The 17,821-nt window shown below is 40.9% G+C and overlaps 3 protein-coding genes across 4 annotated transcripts; 1 reads left to right on the forward strand and 2 right to left on the reverse strand.

Moving 5' to 3' along the window:
- Positions 1 to 2,157: 2,157 nt before the first annotated feature.
- Positions 2,158 to 5,441, reverse strand: RB195_016231 (uncharacterized protein; the record flags this gene model as incomplete). Of its 2 annotated transcripts, XM_013435405.2 has the most annotated exons (6): positions 2,158 to 2,229; positions 2,970 to 3,069; positions 3,165 to 3,277; positions 4,114 to 4,227; positions 4,886 to 4,984; positions 5,439 to 5,441. In XM_013435405.2, the coding sequence occupies 6 exons, from the start codon at positions 5,439 to 5,441 to the stop codon at positions 2,158 to 2,160; spliced, it is 501 nt and encodes a 166-aa protein (XP_013290859.1). The 2 variants fall into 2 exon arrangements, with proteins under 2 accessions (XP_013290859.1, XP_064063172.1); XM_064207291.1 differs by lacking the exon at positions 5,439 to 5,441 and having other exon boundaries at positions 4,886 to 5,008.
- Positions 5,442 to 12,616: 7,175 nt separating this feature from the next.
- On the reverse strand, positions 12,617 to 13,267 carry RB195_016232 (uncharacterized protein; the record flags this gene model as incomplete). Its single annotated transcript, XM_064207292.1, has 2 exons — positions 12,617 to 12,715; positions 13,070 to 13,267. 2 exons carry the CDS (start codon positions 13,265 to 13,267, stop codon positions 12,617 to 12,619), a joined length of 297 nt encoding a protein of 98 aa, XP_064063173.1.
- Positions 13,268 to 14,294: 1,027 nt separating this feature from the next.
- Positions 14,295 to 14,534, forward strand: RB195_016233 (uncharacterized protein; the record flags this gene model as incomplete). Its single annotated transcript, XM_064207293.1, has 1 exon — positions 14,295 to 14,534. One exon carries the CDS (start codon positions 14,295 to 14,297, stop codon positions 14,532 to 14,534), a length of 240 nt encoding a protein of 79 aa, XP_064063174.1.
- Between the last annotated feature and the right edge of the window lie 3,287 nt (positions 14,535 to 17,821).

Below are 17,821 nucleotides of genomic sequence, written 5' to 3' on the forward strand. Positions count from 1 at the left end.
ATTTTCAATGGAATTTTCCTATTTTTATTTTTATTTTGATAACTTCTAATATAACTTAATAACTCATATAATTTTATGCACAACTTATTATTAATATTGTTTCATTTTATTTTTAGTTTTCACCCCTCCTTTAATTTTTAGTCAAATTCCGATTTCGAGATGATCGATGAACGCTTTCGAGAGATATGTGGTCATCAAAAACACCTGCCACCATCCCTCACTACTTCATCATTGATCCCTATTGATCCATATTGATTTTAAAACTATAGTTGTGGAAACGGAGCAAAAAATAAGATAAAATAAAAAAATTTGTGATAATAAACGCTATCGATAACACCAGGAATGTACTTTGACAGAACAAATCCTATGAAAGTTCTGGTAAATTTATCTCCATCATTGTAGTCACGTGAAGGAAAACCATTCGTTCACGTGAACCTCTAAGCAAAAGCTATTCGTCATTATTGCACGCGTTCTTTTTTCCTTAAGTATCCGTATTTCACATGTCAAATGTCCATTCGATCAAATTTATTTCAAGGAAGGCATTAAAACGAAAATATTTCAGATAATCGCTTAGGAAAAAAATAAAGACGAGAAAAGGCCAATGTTCTCTGTGGAACATTGCAATACGATAACGATTCTGCTTCTTTTTGTTAACTTTACCTTTTTACTCTGGTATTACCGAGAAATAATATCAATTAGATAAACATCTTGAATATTTTCAAAAGGAAGTGAATCGGTACTATGATAGTAATGGAAGGAAATCGTAAAAACACTACGCTTCCGCATATTTTGGTCACGTTCAGCTTTCAAGGATTTCTCATATACCTTCAATACGCTATGGATTTAACGAAATGATGCAGACACACCCTACCATGACCGAGTGAAAATTTTTCGGCAGAAAATTGATGAGCGGAATTTGTTGCTCACAACAAAAGGAGCTGCACGCTGAGTTCAATGCCATAAAAACGTTCCAAGTATCAGTCAAAAATGACTGTTCATATCCTAATAATCACTAAAACATTTCGTTCTTTTTTATGGTAAAGAGTACAAGGAACCAGGTGAAATTTAAACAAATATTTAAACAAAACATAGTAACATGGACATAATGTTAAAAACTACGTTTTTCCGCAACCTTTTTATCTTGCAAAACAATTGAGGAGCGACCATACTTATCCAGAAAAAATCAGCGTAGATATCGAAATGAACAGAATTAACCAGAAAAAACTCAGAATCACCAAGCATCCGTCGATACTTCCACCTATCAACGGACATTACTTAAAATAGAGACGCTATCGACCTTTAGAACATAAGATTAAGTTCGTTTTTGCTCGGAATTACTCAAATACGGTTAACAGTACCAATGTCAATGTACAATAATGATGGACGTGCACGAATCCTCATTTGATCGTTATGTCCTACCATAATGCACATTTGGTTGTAATTTCTAATAGAGATGTGCGGTGAACCATCTCTTAATTTACCAAACTAATCTATCCGTACATTAATCATGATAAGGAAACAGATGCCTCTAGTTTACAATGACTTTCTCATTATTCAGAAGTTACTCTCTATATTATTATCCACAAACCATGCGAGTAAGTTCACAACAATCGAAGAAATACCTATATCTATTTATTTTGACGCGCACATCGGTTATTATCACACAACGAGAACAATAAAAACATCAAAAAAGGGTTCTCTTAAAATAAAATTACACCGAGACAGAACATTGCTGTAGCGCAACGGACAGGTGTGAAGCGCGGGTGAGCGAGCGAGTACGAGACGTACACACACGCAAGCAGGAGAATTGACTAAAACAAAACTCCTGCTCTCGGCACTCAAATGCACCCTAACAAAACATTGGTTGCAAAAGATGGAGGCAAAAAAAAAGAAAGAAAAACCATGTGTTAGCAAATGAGACGCAAGAGGCACACGCAAAACAGTTTGTGGTGGTTATGCATGACGACACACAACACGCACACGCATAGAATCGGACGTGTTTCGGAGGGTGATAAAGAATGGATGCTTTAAGAAAAGGAAAAAAGAGTAAAGTGGGAGAACACTGATCACGGGCGATGACAAGTGAAACACGCCAGAGAAATAATAATCTTTGCGGCTGCGTAGGCGCGTTGGTTAGGAAGACACCACCAAACATGCTCAGTTGTCCGCATATTTCTCCGTCAGCTTCGAAAGCAGTTCTTTATGAGACATTTCCGACTCATCCGACACCTGAAAACAAAAACTGCAGTAAAAAAAGCGAATAATTTATGAAGAGAAAAAAACCAAAAGTAACCATTCATTTAACAGCCGATTGCAGAACCGAAGCAGAATTTGAAAAAATAACAAAGGGAAAATAAGTCGCGGTTTTTTAGAAGATGCTCTTAGCTTATTATGATTATCACGTATAACTCACTCATTGAAGAGAACCACACCTCACTTACTCCACTTTGTTTAACAGCCACTTCAATTTTACTTCTTCATTCATTTCAGCAACTAATAATGCACTACTCATGTCCATTTTTCTCGTATTTGAACAACAGTTCACTCGCACGATTCCCCATTCACGATTTCGAAATGAAAGCGATACCGCGCACCCTTCACAACTTTTTTACTAACGCTCCGCTATTTGATTTCATAAAAGTTGCAGATATGTCAGACAAGCTACCGAAGCTCCATCAGACTTCAACGATGTAGAAACTGCTGGAAACAATAGAGCACTTCAGATAACGTTTTACACAGATAAGATAATCATTTTATAAAAATCGATCAAGTTCAAGAAAATCGTTCAAGTTTTCAGAAAAGAAAATTGTTCAAGTTTTCTGTATTTATTATAAGTGTTATTATAAGTATTTCCTGCGCTAATATTGTATCCAAAGCAGCTGACTTCACTGACAAAGGAACTTTATCAGCTCCGTTCGAGATGTCAAAAAAAGAAACCTTAAATGACCAACACTTCGCATAATGTCTACCTGGAACTGAAGGATTTTGCCGGTCCCAAGGGACGCTTTGATTGCAGAGGCCGACGAAGCGTACACCATTTTCTTTTTGATAGAGGCACCATCCGGACATCTACAAAAACGCAAAACTTCAAACAGAAGTAACTCATTTAATTTCGGGGAAAATTATTTTAAAAAAGAACAAAAAAAACAGAAGAAATCACTAACAGCTGTAAGAATACAATCTTGTCCATTTTGGAAGTCCCAGCACCAACGCGGGAGCATGTGAACTTGAAATCGAATACAGCATAACGGCAATCCGTAAAGCCATCGGTACGCGCCTAAAATTGGAACTAAGAGAAATTGTTACGATCTGATAAATTTTATCAAAACCTTGTTCTAAAAAGCCTCGTAAAAAAACCTTCAAGGATACGTTTTTGGCAAAAACCACTATCACATTTGCTCATATGGTATAAAGAATATCCAACTATGGAAAAATTGCAGAAGCTAGCACAGACGCGGAGGAAGATAATCTCGCCACCATATGGTTAATCGGTTTGAACGAAACTATATTTAACAAGTTATAAAAACGTTGTGACATTTCTAAATCTCTCACTCGTCCTCACATTCAACAACAACAGCCCATTTCTAGGTGTAAGGCTCTACATTCACAAAATTGATGTGTCTATAAAAATTACTTTTCTATGAAAAATGTCCCATTTAAATGGGCTATAAGAGATTCGAAAGATTTCGTCCTCTCACATCTCTTGCCAGTCTTGGTATCCTCAATCTGCAACACGGATAGCAGCAAATCATTCTCAAAATATTTGCAACATTCTAGCGCTTAAAAAATGATCAGGTTTGAATACGGTAGAAGCCCTGACAAATTAGCTAACAGATGAGCAATGTAAGCTTTTCTTTCTATGGTTTACAGTTGAGTTGGTTACTTCTCGAACAACGGAACTTTGATAAACATTACGAGGGTTTTCCTGGAGAAAAAGTCATTAAACGAAATCGCTACTACTATGATTATTATTCCTCTTCCCAGCAAACCTTACTCGCATTTGATTATAAAGGAATTAAACAAATGAAAAAAAAAACAGATGAGGATTTCACTAGCCAATCCCCGAAGGAAACAAGTGGTAAAATAAAAGAATAAAATCCCTAGAAATCCAACCTTGATATCAGCTACGAATTTCTCGAAGGCTGCTTTAGATGAGTCATCGTAGTCATCACCCGTAAGACCTAGTTCTTCTTGCGAAACAGCAGCTTCAACAACAACTTCACGTTCCTGCAATTCCAAGTACTCAATTCGCTCGACTGTACACCGAAAAGAAAGCGTGAAACTGTCAGTTTCCCAGATATTTACTACCTACATAGTTTGAACGTACACGTAAAATTCACGCAATCTACTTACAATTTTCCTTAGAGGACCTTACAGGACGATCTTACTCAGAACCGTATCAAATAGATTATTTCCAAAAGGGCTGTCATAATAGTAAGTCAATATTTACACTACACAATACGTTACACAATATTTACACGCGAAAATCGATTAAAGGCATCATCCCACGAATCTGAGGGATTTCAGGTGAAGTATTCGTATACGGGATAGTAAATTATGGAGGGGGTGATCCCGTCCATTTCTTCCTAATTGCCGTAAAAAAAAAACTGCCCGGAAGATGCGGCCGTGCACACGGCTGGCGCGCTCCAATCGAACTCCTTGTAGAAAATGGCGCGCCGAAAGGCCCGGACTTCTGGGCCGTTTTTTACGGCAATTAAGAAGAAATGGACGGGATCAAACCTCTCCTCTAATGTACGATCCTGTATACGAATGCTCCACCTGAAATCCGTACCACCTCAGATTCATGAGTATGGGGTGATGCCTTTAAAGTAAGGATGTGGAGAGGAGAGTAAACATGAAAGGAAAATACAAAGAAAAAGCTCACCTCAATTTTAAAGATGATATATCGGAACTCTTTCTTTCCCTCGCTCAACTTTTGGAACGTCGCCTGGACGTCAGGGTTCACCATAACACCAGAAGTCGACTGAAACGTTGTTAAACACACCATTCACACAAAAACCACACCATGCAAATATTCAGATTATTAGTAACACTCACAAAGAGTGAACAGTTGTTCAGAAACTCATCGATCTTTGTACAGCTATAAAAAAATCAGAAGTTGTGAAATCTCTCATATGCCCCTTCATTATGATTTCGACATAAAAGATGAGCAATCAAAACATGTTTATTGATTTAGGTCCCACCTAACGAGGCTCTTTTGGTGCAAAATCTGGCGAACATTCAGGAAGTGAAAAACATCAAAGCTACGTCGAGCTTTTAAAAAGGTGTGTCAATCAAGGAAGGAATCCATGGTTTTTGAGTACAACTGTACATCAGGTAGAACCGAAAACGGTTAGTACCAATCAAATTGCGCTCTCCTCTTGGATATGATAATCTAACAAAAATCACTTAAAAATACTATGAATAGCAGAACTAACCATTGCTGTTGATTTAATGCGAACCGAAAAGGACCGTACGAGCTCGGAAAGCCTGTAAGCGTGGAAAATGAGACTGACTATCCCGCATAGGGGTTGATAATGTCGAACAATAAAAAAAACGAAACAGAACGGAAGAACTTGCAAGGAAGTTTTATTTATATGTGAACGTGGGCGGGAACCGCACAGCAGCAGTGAGTGAGAAGAGGATTCGCAGAAAGCAGTGCTCGAACAGCGGTGGTTTCCGATAAGCGCAGACAATCAATGCCAAGGACCCTACTGACTCATCCTTCAACTTTTATCGACACTTAGAGTAGTAATGAAACAAAACAGGGACCACTGAGAAAAATTACATTGTTTTTAGTCATATAATAAAAAAAACGCACTCATCCGCGGAATCTGTAAATAAACAACAAAAGTGCCGAAAATTCGTAGAATGACTAGGGAAATCTTAAAGAACTGGTTTTCAAAGAGGTGAAAAGCCAATAATTTCAGTATTTATTCGCAAAAGGTCGCTAGAACAAAGTTCTTGCCTCGCTCTCTTCAAACAATAATAGGCCACCAACATATGATATGTATGGATTACAGAATAGAATAGGCTAGATGCAACTGAAATCTGTCTAGATCATCAAATGGAAAGACGTGAAACAGTCCTATTAACAGATTATCCCATAAAGGCAAATTTCACACTTGTAAAAGATGCAAAGTAAAGGATGTAAAGTTCTCGGTGTCTTCAATAAGACACAGCTATCCCTGCAGTTATTTTTCGATAACAGTAAGAAAGATAAGGAACAAAGTTGCGATAGTCGGAACCGGTGTTCCGACCCCCTTCACTTTCAGACGGTTGACGGAGGGACCTTCTTCACTTTTGGACGGTGGGCGAAAAGACCCCTTCACTTTTGTAGGGTTGGCGAAGGGATCCCCTCCACTTGATGCACCCCATGAGATAGACCCCCTTCACCTAAGGCGGGTCCGTCTCCTCTCTGTCACACCTGTGGTATGGAAACACAAAGGCAAATCTAGAACTCAAAAAGAAAATAAGCAAGCCAGCCATATCCTTATTTTGCTTGGACATGAATACCGCAAGAGGTAGCAGCACATTCCAATAGATTCATAAGGTGAAGGGCTTTTGGATCTCATGTAATTTAGCTGAATTTTTTAAAATATAATGGAAATGATGAATGTCATAACGTCTGCTCAAGATAAGCAGAGAGCGAGACTCGCTCCTACAGCAGCAAATATACTAAATATATATGCCCAGCAAATAATGTAGCCACTATCATAGATGCGGTAGTCTGAGCCAGTGACCTGACCCTCTTCACCTTTAGGGGAAGGGACCTCCTTCATTTTTCAACGGTTGTCGAAATTACCCCCTTCACTTTTGGACGGTTGGCGAAAGAACCTCCTTCACTTGAGCTGCACCCCATGAGCGAAACCCCCTTCACCTGAGGAGGGTCCGGGTTCTTCCTATCGCAGCTATGGCTGCTATACTCCGTTAAGCGATGACGTCTTCGCTACATTTTGACTAAGTGCAGTGCAACCACAGGCGATCGTCCCGCCCACAGTCAATACGCACCAAAATTGAAGCCACCAGAGGAAATCAACGAGTCGTACCTCCTACTAACTTTTATTCCACAGCAAACGCATATGAACTAGAACATTTGACACACAAGAAACACTTGAATATGACAGCTGAAATTTTGCTGTTCCACTTCTCAGCAGCAAGTGAGAAGAGACTGCTAATCGAGTTTAGATTCAAGCGATGAATCAAGAATCACCTCGCATAACTTTGAAGCACCCTTCTTATACTCTCACATAAGACTAGAACCAATTTAAGGGAGTATTATGTTCATCCATTGACCTTCAGAGAACTTGTAGGACAGGATTTGTTGCAATAGTTCATGTTGACGACGAGCGATGCATATTTAGAGTCATACTCTTGACATTAAATCGGTTTGAGGTTTTCTCGCTCGCTCGTGCATCAAAATCTCAAATTTTGCTCTGTCGACTGCTTGAACATAACCATGCCTCTCACAAAATTGCTCGGAACGAGCGAACGCAAACTTTTTTGGAGGGATTCCTCAACGGATCTCAAACAGCTTGAGATGTGTACCCGCAATAATTCTAGATTTAGACTCATGCGTTGCACATAATATCTGACTGGTAGTGGAAAAAGAAATCAACTGCTTCCAATGAAAGTTGTCATGTAGACTGAGGACTTCTATTAAGCTCGCATAAGGTATTTGCAATGTGACCTTCTCTTCATCTACGAGTTTAACTCGAATTTCGCTATGAGATCGGCCTGTGCCGGCAGCCGTATAGCTGGGTCAAAACGATCCAACGCTCGGTGCAGCTGTGTAGGCGGCTGCAAAAAGCGGCGCGGTGGAGCTAACGGTACCGACTGGGCTGCCTCCATCGCTAACTTCACCAGGGCTGTAGCTATTGAGTGCAGTTAGCGAGGCCCTCCCATTTTCCAGCCAATAGTTCCACCGCGTCGCTTCAAACGCAACTGCACCGATCTTCAGCACCTTCTAACCTGACTAAATCGGAAGGAAGCAAAATATTCCAGCTGTCAGAATAGATAAAAAGAATAACGCGACAATTGAGTAATCCTGTGTTGGTTGTGAAACGAAAAGCACAAATGAATCCTTGGATACTCGAGGATTCTACTATTATATTGAGTACACGGACAACCTCTTACAAAATCCAGTATTCTAATACGTAAATGTCCGAAAATAGGGATGACGAGCACAATTATTCAGTCTTGCCAAGCGGGTGTCTGTACAAACATGTCATTGAGAAAAAGTGTGGTGGAATTACCGCAGTTAAGAGATTAGTGGTCGTGAAAGAGTAAAAGAATGAGAGATACTAGTGAAAGAACGAGGATGCGAAAAAAAAAATCCAGAGTATTGGGTGAATAAGTGGAGGAAAGTGAAGATATGGGAAACGTAACGAATGATCTTAAGGGGCCATCTTTATTTGGGAGTTACTTAAAGGCATCCCCCCCCCCACGAACATAGATGCGATAGTCGGAGCGGGTGCTGTGACCCCCATCACTTTTGAACGGTTGGGGAAAGGACCTCCTCCACTTTTAAACGGTTGGCGAAATTACCCCCTTCACTTTCGGATGACTATCGAAAGGACCCCCTTCACTTGAGCTGCACCCCATGAGCTGAACCCCCTTCACCTGAGGAGGGTCCGGCTTCTCCCTATCGCACCTATGCCCACGAATCTGGAGTGCTACGGATTCCCAGTGGAGTATTCGTATACGGGATAGTAGATTATTGAGAGAAGGGTGATTCCATTCATTTCTTCCTAATTGTAGTAGAAAACGGCTGGAAGATACGGCTTCGGGCCTTCCGGCGCACTATTTTCTACAAGGAGTTCGATTGGAGCGCGCCAGCCTTGTGCACGCGCCGCATCTTCCAGGCCGTTTTTTACGGCAATTAGAAAAAATGGACGGAATCACACTCCTTTCCATAGCCAACTACTCCTTATACGAATACTCCACTTGAAATCTGTACCACCTCAGATTCGTGGGGTGATGCTTTTAATAGCGACTTAAAGGGGAATCTTGAATTTATCTTCCACACAACTCCTGATACTTGATAGGACAAAAATTATCCCTTTCATATTACCAGACCGAGCAGTTTATTTTTCTTCTCAAAGTTTTTATATGAATGTCATTTGTGTAACGTGAATACACGGACATGCACATCTTCAAGTCAGAAGGAACAAGGTGTCAAGCGATTAGTTTATCACCTATTGTTTTCACCCATTCACTAAGACGATTTCGCATAACCACGCTCTAGAAACCGAAGAGATTAAATTACAAGCTCGTGCTAATTCTCTTCTTAGCACTGGGCAGATGTCCTATTTCGGATTTGTTGGAAGCGACGTCCATTGCGTTTCCAGTGAAGTCAAGCTGTGAATCTATCTCTCCAGGAGAACCGAGCAGCTGGTAGTATAACTGATTGGGGTCGTTAGTTGGTCTGGTGACAAATGCTCCCAAGAAAACCTCCTAACCTCTAAAATCATCTACCGTGCATTCCAGGTATTGATTGAGTAGTGTAGGAAATAGCGACACAGACGCTGCATTTGCAAGGTGGTCATGCTTAGTGATTGGAGAGAGACGGATATTAACGCCAGCACACTTCTTTCTGCTCCCTTTTCCTTGTTTTTACCACTTCATCTAAATATATCACTGATGGTTGCACTTTTAAAAGCACTTCATTTGTTCACGATGTAGCACATCAAAAACTTGAAAACGAAAAATTACAAAGCCCACTTATTGCGCGAATTGATAAACGAACATCGAAATGAATAAAAACTCTTGCCATATTGATGTTTATGTCCTAGATAAGAACCACAAGCGAACGCATGACTCATTCGGACACTCAATGTATAACCTCACGTAGCAATAAGAGCCCGTAGCAGCGAAAGGACAACGTGCATGGTTAAAAAAGGAATCGATCAGTGCCAAACAGCCTAACTCGACGCGATTTTGTGGGGAATAGAATTGCGACGTGCGCATGCCGCAAAATGCCCTTTTGGAAGGTCAAGATATCTTCAAGCGTGTGTTAAAAACGGGATTTTGTACCTCAACCATATGGTAGCAGATAAACAGCAACGAGAACGTGTTGTGGACAAGCGAACTATCAGGATTCCATGGATGTTCACGAGAGCGATGAGGACGATGTGAAAAAACCGATAGGAGACAGCAACACTGGACACCGAGGCGGGAGAGAAGTGGTCAGCCCGAACCGAGCCCCCGCCGACCGCCCGTCTGCCGCAATTGGCTGAAACGCGCGCGTTCGACGCAAGGCGCGAATTTCAAAATTTTGCTCTGTCCATCATTTTGACCACCATCTATCTGCATTTTAAGGGACTAAGGCAAACGGTCTACGAATATCGTAGCAAGTACAGAGCATCATCTCTTCACAGTTATAGGAGAACTGCGGCGACAAAAGCTAGTGGGTTTTATTTTCTGTCTCATCCTGAAAAATTGCATTAGAGCGCGAAACTGCGACTGTCTACACGGTGGTACGGTTTTAAAAATTGTAGTCAAGGCTAGGTTAGAAGCAAAAAGCGTAGATCTAAGCCAGCTAAGAGTTGGCGATGACTTCATTGTCGATGATGTCCACTTAAAGTAAACAAGCGCTCGCATCCTCGAAATAAAGGTTTTTGTTGTGAGGAATCAATGGAGGATCGCTACGGCGTTGAAACGGCTCTATTCCCCATAGGACACGTGAAAATCGTTGAGTCATAGTCAGTGAATACTGCTGGGCGCAAGAACGAAACTAGACGTTGCTTTCCCTTCAAGGTCACGGGTTCAAATCCCACGCTGACTATAATAGCTTCGCACCAGCTTGGGGCAGTGGTCAGTCAAACACTGCGCTGACCTTATTCTGTCTGTGCAGCCAACTTCCCGTTGTATATTTCATGCTCATTGGTATGCGTTGTGGGAATACCAGGAAGAAAGTGAAAAGCAAAGATCGCTGAGTGATTATAAAAACAATATTCTTAGTGTTGTAGGGTCCCAATCATTCTAAAAGCTTTCCATAAACATAACGGGAAAATAGCCAACAAGACGCGAAGAGAAATAGTCGTCTACGGGCTTACTGTGTGCTCAAAATGAACTCCGTAAACTACGCGGTCGAACCAATAGCAATGACTCATTGGCCGCTCCGATCGATCATCATCCGTACGCCTCAGTGATGCTCAAGTCCTCGAAATCACAATTTCAAAGAGAAGAACTTCCAAGGGATCTCAGAACTTCCCTCATTCACATGCAACGCTGACCTTATTGAATTAATACATTTATTGTATAATATAAATAACAATATGTATTGTTGTCCCCAATAAGTATCGTGTTAGACTCAAAACTTCAAAAGATTATGTTGTGGAGAAATAATAGACTGAGAAACGCCCAAGCTTCATTTAGTCTTAATTCGGTTATATATTCGTACATTCGGTACATAACTACTGTATTTTCTTATCTTCAGGCTAAAATAATTTTTACAAAATTTTCACTGCGGAAGCGAGCACAATGAATTTGGAAAACGAGACGTATTCATCTCGGAAATCATTAGAGATAGTGTAGGAACAATGAATTAGAACACCCTTAGAGCATTATACGTATCTAGAACATAAAATTCAAAACACTATTCAAAACTAAAGTAAATTTGAAATTTAGTCCACAAAGTAATGTGTGGAGTTTCAGGGAATTCATTTCAAGAACCAAGGGACCAACAATAGTTAGTTCCATAGAAAAAAGGAAGAATGTTTGGATCAACTGAAACACAGAGTTGTGGAAATCATTTTGCAAAACTTATGAATTTAGCAGAGCGGGTTTGTTTGCAGAGGCCAGACGAAATATCTCTACTGAATATTTCGTATAACAGATAATGGAGTCCTGTTTCTTTTTAACGAGGTATAATTGGTACTAAATTGCGAGGAATAACTATTACAAAATATGTAGCACGAAAGAGAGCACTGTACGTGTGAACAAAAGACGAATTTACAGTCCTATGTACTTTGCAATGACACATTCTGCTATAGGTATATAAGTGTGAGCAAAAAAAGGAACTTTTGTGTGGAGGAAATAGCTTTGTCGCAAACAGTCAGTGAACGAGTTTTCACTAGAAATGAATGCATACAGAATCCACAAACAAGCCGTACATTAGTTTAAATACTCGAACCCTTAAACTACAACAACACTAAAGAAAAAGAACACTTACAGTGACACGATGAACACACTTCAATAGCACAAACTAAGAAAAAAAGATGGAGAAATGAAGAGCAAATGCTCGCTAAAAACCTTGTAAAAGAATAATGACAGAAGATTCGTCGGCGTGGATAAGATAAACAAAGAATGCATCAAGAAAACGTCTGTTCCATTCTCCAGCGAAGCACTAACAAATTTTTCCGAAAATATGTTTGATATAGTTCAAAGGCTCATTGGCTCATATATATTGAGAATCATGTAAAAAAAACAGTGGGTGAGGATATCCCGCAAGAGATGGGAAATATAAGCCTAGTTTTCGAGAAGCTTATCATCCTTCAAATTTTTTTCACCGAAGAGGATCAACACTCAACAGACAGCACGTGTTTGAATTTCGCCACAGTAGCAGGTGCTTGGTCCTTATCAACAAGAAAGCACCATGTTTTGATGGCACCGATCACTCACGTACGTACTGACATCGTTGGCTCAACTCATGAAGGTAACAGGTACAATGTGCAATAGCTTGTGAGGCGATTTTTGCAGATTTTATATGGAACTAAACAAAGAGAGCACTTTTCGGATTAGTTTCCCTGATTTTCCTAGTTAGCATTTTTTCATTTATTTGAGAAATGAAATAGAATTGCGTCACGATAAGCAAACAATTGCACTATTGAAAGGACGAGAAAAAAGGAGTTGAGCTTAACGGTGACCTGTATGAATTTAGTATTTGGTTCTTTTACTACTCTTACATGCATTTAGTTTTGTCACTGCCTGCTTTCAGAAGTGAAAAGGAAAACGGTGCTAAATAAAACGAAAAGAACAGCAGAGGAACCTCACTAACCGCCTCAGCTGTTGTATTAAAAAAAACTGATGTGAAAAAGTTGTTTACATGGAACTATGAAGAACCTACCGCAATAAATAGTAGAAGTGCTATAGTCGCGGAGGAGCTAGCCGAACTATAAGTACTGTTTAAATAAATATTTGAAGAAAATAAAGTATAGACCAGTTGAAAACTTTGGAGGTATGGTGCATTTGCACAATCGAGTGAACGTGTGCGCTTGCTAATGTTGGGGCACCTCGATATCGATTGAGAACGAACGCATCTCATGCGCATCGCTCAGCAATCAATCAATCCCTCCAGCAAACATAGATCCTTCGGCTCATCTACACGCAGGATTATTTTCTGAGTGGGAATTATCGCAACAAATTTATCAAACTTCTAATCTCCCTATGCCGACGATCCATACGAATAGTACTACTAGTTATTAGCCTATAAGGAACGCTAAGTACAGATTGAACCCAGGACATCATCCCTAGGCTTTGTCTACTGCATCGAACCACTTGGTGGAATCTTAACGGGACCACTTCATGACAGTATGCCGACGACAACTGTCAGCATCTGTTTCGCGCGAGGTCATATCTTCGCTATAGGGAGCGCCATCCTTTATTTAGCAGCAGTATTTAGACCAATCTTGGCTTTATATCCCATCTGCTGGCAGTGAATCCCTCGAAATTAAATGGTGCACATTTGGATGATTTCGTAAGAAATGCGACGCAAGTGTTTGTGTAATAAATTGCAACCCAATTACATCCCAGCGCGAAATCATCTGTGCACGTTATATTCCCTTCCGTCCAGTTTCTTCTTAAATCCGATTTCTGGCAGAGAAAAACATATGCATTCGCACTGCTATTATATTGACTAAATAAAATTCGACAGTATTGATTTGAAAATAAACAGGAATATACATTTCGAGTAAGTACAATTCGTAAGATGTCTGGAAGAGAATCTCAAAGAGGGAGGAGGAAGAGTGTTTCAATACCAGCTGTTAGCTTCGTAGCATTCAGAGCGGACCCAAACACATATGTTTTTATTTAGTGGATGGGATCTAGAGCTAGAGATCCTTTCTTTTACTAGCGGTTAGCATCTATTCCCAACTAGAATATACAGTTCATACATCAGATAAGCATTATGTATTAGCGCAGATCCAAAAAGAAGAGGAAGTTGACATATTAATTGCTTCAGGAAATGAGATGCAAGACTTACAAGGGAAGACTTGTGGAAAGTCCTACGGATAAGAAGAGAAAAGAGCTTAGAAGTGGATAAGAGTGTACAGTGATGACTAAGGTATGAGGTGATGAAACGGAGGAGCGATGAACGCGAAGTGGGGGCGTCAGTGTGTGCCGCTCGCTTTACACTCAGTCAGTCAGCAGGCCGGCCAGCCAGCCAGCCAGCCGTCGACGGTTGCGCCTGCTCAACCGGCTCGCTGGACGTGGATTGTGGAGCGAACTGGGCCATCGCCGATCGTAGAGACAACACTGAGGGAGAAAAACGCCACAGTGGATTGACTCGAGCGGATCCGCCTCGACAATGTTGATCAATAGATGGTGGAAAGAGTCGCTTGAAATCCAATAGTCTTCAGACTGCGGTTATTTACATGCGCCTCGATATCGCTCGATAATGTACTTGTACGAAACAGAAGCTTTAACATGAGCAGCGGCTGCGTGATAAATTTGGAAAATTTCAGTTTAATACATTGCGTCAGACGATAATATCGATTGATTTCTCTTCATGCACTAGCCCAGGAAATTGTGCTCCGCTCCCAATACACCTGCGCTTAGTTGACGTACCATACTTAGTTCTTCTGCATCAAAGGGGACCTACTCGTTTTCAAGATTAAGAGGAGGTTAAGAATTGGAGTGCTGAACAAACTCATATGGAACGGTTTCTTCAAACAGACCACAGTAAACAACGTAAACAGGAAGATAGGTGGGGGGAAAATGTAGTTGGAGGGAGCGAAGGGGAGTGGGGGAGGGAGGGGGAGGGCACTCAGTGGCGCCCTTATCACCCGACGCTCTAACTTACTTTTTTCTCTTAGCAACTTTAGTTAATTATAGTTATTTTAGTTTGCATGTTATAGATTCTCTAAGACTAATGGTTAAGCCTTATTGCCCCGACTGATGTGGTTATTTACTACGAGAAATAAGGGCGCCACTGAGTGCCCCCGCCAGCTACATTTTACCCCGATATCTGATGGGGGGTGGGTGCCAGGAAAAGATGTGTGCTGCAGCAGGAAATCGCTACACCTCCCAAAAAAAAATCAACCTTCTTTGTAATTAATTTGCCCGAATCGTTGCATTATTGGTGGAGTTGAGAGCAGTTCAGTGAACATTTCTATCAGCCACTACGTCGTTCAGAATGAACCATGGAGATCTGTGGAGACTGAAGAATAACTGAAAACTTCGCCGTACTACCTCATCGTTCTAAGAAAACTGAATTTTAAGAAGCTAACCAGGCAGAGTTACCGCGGTGGACATGAATAATTGTAAAAATAACTTTAGATCACTAAGCAGCTGGTCATCTGAAAGAAAACGTGCACTTAACAAGAATTTATTTGTCCTGGTGCGTTTCTATAGTGAAAAGCAGCAGTACATTTGTTGACTTAGTAAGGAAATTAAGGAAATAACAAATTACGCTTGATTGCTAAGAAGAAATGCTATCAGAACGAAAAACTGAATAACCAAATAAGATCCGATTGGCTTAAGGAAGAAAATGATAATAATGGTAAACTGACAGATTTGCATTTTTACGACGTAGTGAGACTGCTGCTGTGTACGCATAAATCGTAACGTCTTTTTAACGTTCAAAAAAGTGAATCACAACAATTAATCGGCCATGTAGCCTTCCAAAATATGCAAAGGGAGCTAGAAAACTGAACTCAGTATCAGATATACGAAGCCAGTGTTCTTTTTTATTTCAATAGATCCCCATAAAGGTCTTTATTGCATAGCGGCACAACCCAATACACATCTGAACAGGCTGATTTCCTGTTCCCTAGGATATATCACAGTGAATTTCTCCTAAACAAAAGCAAAGATTAATTACTTTCTTTCCAAACAGAGGTATAGACTCTGATATACACGGACTCTGAAAAACGCTATAGCTATGTGCATTCCTCTTTACAACCAAGTCGAAAATCTAAAAATTGCAGTGCATTTACATACATTCCACAAGTTGCGCGCCTATATTACATGAATTCGGACCACAGCGATATGTGCACCGAAATGACCCCGTAGAAGCAGCGTATCATAAAATGATCTTTTGATCTCTCGTGGTTTATAGACTTTGGGGTGTAGATTACGCGTATGAGCGTGGTCACGCTGAACCTTCCCCCCTCCCCCTACCCACTCCCTCTCCCCTTCCGCCCTAGTCGTCCTGAAAAAGAACGGTGGGAAAGGGCTTTAGTTCCTACGAGGCACAGTAGAACGCATCACCCTTACACATGCACCGCGTCTACGAGCAAACGGTAGGAGACAGTGAGGTCTCCTCAGCTGCCCATTCAAGTAAAACCAATGAAAAAGTAGCCGAGAGGACTGGAGCATGTACAAGGGTGCCGTGTTTTAACGTACCTCGTAGGGACAAAGGACATCGTTTCCCACAGCGTTTTTCAGAAAGAATAGGTTGCAGTTGAGCATGACCACATTCGCACTCGTAATCTACGGTCCGAACTCGTATTATTATTCGCAGAATATCCAAAAATAGAAGATTCCGTGATACGGCGCCTTTAATTTTACCGTCTGGCTCGAAATTTACCTGTTCTGCTGTAACGAGACATAATTGCCTGCAGTCACAAAGAAACTTGTTCGGTTATGGAAGAAATGCGCAGTTGTGGAAAAAACGAGGTTAGGACCCGCTTCACATTGTATTCCGGTTGGTAATTGCGACTGTATAGGCGACTGCGATGCGGGGCGCAACACGCAAATTGACCTTTAGCTGTCGAATCGAACGCTGACCACTGTTCCTCGCTGAAGCGTAAAGCTTAACCAAAAATATAATGTCAAACGCAGTCATCTGCTGAGTAATCCCTGGGCGACAGTCATTTCCAGTCAATATTAGAACCGATACGATTAGATCGGACTGTAACATCGAAATAACCACCTGGAAAACACGAACCACCCATCAGCGTGATTAGCAGCCACTCTGAGCTTTAATCAGACAGAGGCAACAATTTTTTCCGTTTCTTTATACCTGCGCTTCGTCTCATTGTCATCGTCTTGTTAGGAACATTTTGTCTCACAATTTACTATAGTGATAGATTTTTTCTAGGCCTCACTTTTTGACTCTATTATACTTTTGAAATGGCTCTCTTGGACCACCGAACATTTCATTCCCTTCTGGGGAGCTTGCCGAAACTAATTCAGCGGCGCTTAAAACATAGTAGAGTCAAAACAACATGAAGCACGGTGCAGTAGCGCAAGCGGTTGCGCTCGTTTGAGCGTGGCGGTTAGGATCGAGCGAGTATCCTTGCTACCACTGTTCATTGCTGCAGTTCGTGATGGCCCAATCTCGATTTCAACCGCTGTCTGCACCGTGCCGCTTCGAGCGCGATTGCTTACGCAACTGCACCATGCTTCATGTCGTTTTGAGCTCAATATACCTTAGGAATATGACAGACATAGCCAACATTTTTTCGGTTTTTTTTTTGCTCGCAAAATGCATCCATGCTAGCGCTTGGCATCCACTGCAATTACACGAGCGTAACCGACACCCTAGATGAATTGGGGCTGCACGCGATCTACAACTCACACAATGATAAGAATGGCAAAAGGTCACTGATAATTGTCAAACGCTCATTTCACTTGTTCATAATCGTAAAGGATAGAG

The sequence above is a fragment of the Necator americanus genome, chromosome V, assembly GCF_031761385.1.
Source record: "Necator americanus strain Aroian chromosome V, whole genome shotgun sequence".
Classification (NCBI taxonomy): domain Eukaryota; kingdom Metazoa; phylum Nematoda; class Chromadorea; order Rhabditida; family Ancylostomatidae; genus Necator; species Necator americanus.